This window comes from Otolemur garnettii, unplaced genomic scaffold, assembly GCF_000181295.1.
Source record: "Otolemur garnettii isolate 467f Iridium unplaced genomic scaffold, OtoGar3 scaffold00008, whole genome shotgun sequence".
Classification (NCBI taxonomy): Eukaryota; Metazoa; Chordata; class Mammalia; order Primates; family Galagidae; genus Otolemur; species Otolemur garnettii.
Window position 1 is genome coordinate 10,863,016 of NW_003852403.1, and position 3,358 is coordinate 10,866,373.

A 3,358-nucleotide genomic window follows, 5' to 3' on the forward strand; every position below is an offset into this window, starting at 1 on the left:
TCACAGTGATCTCAAACTCCTGGGTTCAAGTGATTCTCTTGCCTCAGCATCCCAAGTAGCTGGGACTACAGATGCCTGCAACTATCCCCAGCTATTTTTTAGAGATGGGGTCATGCTCTTGCTCAGGCTGGTCTCAAACCAGCAAGCTCAGGCAACCTACCCACCTTGGCCTCCCAGAGTGCTGGATTACAGGCGTGAGCCACTGCACCTGGCCTTTATTTCTCAATATATTATGCTGTTGTTCTTCCTAATTCCACCAAAAATCAGGTATCATTTTAGGGCCCACTACTAAATGATGATGTTTCTGCCTTAAGTTTGTTGATTACAGAGAAAAAACAGAAAAAATTCCTATATGACAAGTTTTTATTTATATCAAATTATAGAGTTCCATAAGTAAGTATAAGATTATGATTTAGATATTGAAATGTAACTTAAAATTTGGCACATTATTTAAATTATTCAAAGTTCATTACATGTTTGAGTGCACATTGAAGAGATTATTTGGCTTAATTTGGCAAGATAAATATTTCTGTACCCTATTCGACTATTTATATAATGTATCTATGTTGTATATTTATGTATGTATGTATGTATCTTATGTACACACACACTCCTCAATTAAATAGTTATGTTTGTATAAAAAGCTCAAGATTAATGTATTTAGATTAATTCATTTAAAAAATCTATCATATTAAATTACATCTGCATTCAAAGCAGAAATGTAAAAAAAACTAATCAATTTACTAAATACACCCGAATTTACAAAGTAATTGAAAATGAAATAAAAATTTCTATTGAAATGTTATATTCTTAATCAACATTTAAGTGGCACTATCAAACTATGGAAATAAATGTCATTTTTAGGTTTCTTGAGATAATAAAGATTCTGTGAACATTACCAAACCCTCTGTATTAAGACTGAATGTTATTATAGTAGGAAAAGATGATAGATAGTTTTCTTCTTTTTTAATATGGGAATTCTCCGGAAGCAATCAGTGGGCAGTGTCTGTACTCCTGGGCTTGGGTTCTCAGCTCTTCCATCAGTGGAAATCCGGTTTCTCAGGAAAGGTGCAGCCAGTCCGTCTAATTATGATACTTGCTGCATAGTGGCCAGCACGAATGCATTCAGGCAGAGGCTTGTCAGAGACCAGTTGAGACAGAAAACCTAGAACATGCAAAAAAGAAGCATATGAGCATTGTGTCATGGCATCAGAATGCCATATTTGATCAGACCAAAATGCGGTCTAAGCACCTACCTCTTTCTAATAGTCTTCTTTGTTTTTCTTCTTTTTTTTTTTTTTTTGAGACAATGTCTCACTTTGTTGCCCTTGGTAGAGTACCCTGGTGTCATAGCTCTCAGCAACCTCAAACTCTTGGGCTCAAGTGATTCTCTTGCCTCAGCCTTTTAAGTAACTGGGACTACAAGTGCCCACTACAACATTTGGCTATTTTTAGAGATAAGGTCTTGTTCTTGATCAGGCTGGTCTAGAACCTATGAGCTCAAGTTCTCCACCTACCTCGGCCTCCCAGAGTGCTGGGATTATAGGTGTGAGCCACTGCACTCAGCTTTCAACCTTAAACTCTTGGGCTTGAGCAACTGTCCAGCTTCAGCCTCCTGAGTAGTTGGGACTACAGGTGACCGCCACAATGCCCGGTTAGTTTTTCTATTTTTTATTTTTATTTTTTGAGACAGAGTCTCAAGCTGTCACCCTGGGTAGGGTGCTGTGACGTCATAGCTCACAGCAATCTCCAATTCTTGGCTCAAGTGATCTTCTTGCCTTGGTTCTTCTATTTTTAGTAGAATATCATTTTTGCTCAGGATATCATTTTTGCTTAGGCTGGCCTCGAACTCTGGAGCTCAAGTGATCCACTCACCTTGGCCCCCTAGAGCGCTAGGATTAGAGGCGTGAGGCACTGCCCCTGGCCTAGTTTTTCTATTTTTAGTAGAAACTCTTGCTCAGGCTGGTCTTGAATTCCTAAACTTAAGTTATCCACCTGCCTTGGCCTCCCAGGGTGCTAGGATTACAGGCATGAGTCACTGCTGGGTCCTTTCTTTTGTCTTGATAGAAAGTGGTCTCAGCTCAGGCATGAGGTCTTTCCAAAACTTCATGAACTTCCCCTGATATTTTTCTAACTAGCTCAATTTCGGACATGACACCTTACCATCAAGTCAGTCTAGTCTTTCTAAGCCTAACCTATCATACTTTCCTTTCACTCTGAGAAAGAAATACTGGCCAAATAATACAGGGTGCCCCAAAAGTCATCCCTCAAGTTGCCACAGGGAAAATGTGAAATTGTGACTAAATGTACCTTTATTTACAAAATATTCATTATAAAAATTTACAGAATATTTGCAAAATAGCCTCTGTGCTGGTCACAACATTCATATATGACAAAATCTGTAAAATTTTGCAATGAAATATTTTGTAAATAAAGGTACATTTGGCTGCACTTTCCCATTTTCCCTACGCGTGGTGACTTGAGGGGTGACGTTTACAGCACCCTGCATTCCTCTGGGTCTCTGCAGCTAAGAATTCATTAGTTGTCCCTCTTCCCTCTAGGTCCTTCCACGTTATTATTGCTATTTGGACAAAATTCTATTATCTAGATGTCTCTCCAAACACAACTTTGAGAGATAAAACGTTATGAAGGGCTTTACATCTCTCTTTCATTACCAGAAGTAACAGTGAAATAATTTCTGAGTCAAGCACAATGGACCAGGCTGACATTAAAGTAAATTATGAGAAGGTAAAAACACAGTGTTGAGGACTTCTGCTTCTGACCAAGATGAAATAAAAGGAACCAGACTACCTTTTTCTCAAGAAACACCAAAGACAAGAGAAGTGAAACAACGGTTTTCAAATATTGCACCTTAGCCATAAAGGATCAATGAAAGAGGGGAAACAAATGAGGTAAAACTTAACATGACTCTAGCTTACTGTGTAGAGAGGGTTACCAGGCCATAACATATGGAAGATCAACTGAGGCAGATCCTTAACGGTATCACTGAGTTGAGAAGATGGGGTTGGGAGTAGAAACAGGCTAAAATCAACAAATCTCTAGTCATACTGATAAAACAAAACAAAACAAAACAATGAGGGCGGTGCCTGTGGCTCAAAAGGGTAGGGCGCTGGCCCCATATGCCGGAGGTGGAGGGTTCAAACCCAGCCCTGGCCAAAAATGGGAACTAAAAAAAAAAAACAGTTAGAAAAGATACAAATTTATTGATATTAGGAATTACAGGGGTAGTATCACTATAGAATCTACACATATTCAAAAAAGAGTATTTAGGAAACGTTATCAATAACCTGGGCCAATAGATTTGGCAAGTTAGATGAACATGACAAATTCCTTGAGT

The 3,358-nt window shown here is 38.7% G+C and overlaps 1 protein-coding gene across 2 annotated transcripts in view; it reads right to left on the bottom strand.

Moving 5' to 3' along the window:
- Positions 1–348: 348 nt before the first annotated feature.
- Positions 349–3,358, bottom strand: part of ADK (adenosine kinase) — a 553,222-nt gene continuing 550,212 nt past the window's right edge. For both annotated transcript variants that reach the window (XM_003783535.3, XM_023509646.1), the window contains exon 11: positions 349–1,165. In XM_003783535.3, the coding sequence (XP_003783583.1) occupies positions 1,041–1,165 (125 nt within the window). In that variant the 3' untranslated portion in view covers positions 349–1,040. The remainder of the gene's footprint in view (positions 1,166–3,358) is intronic.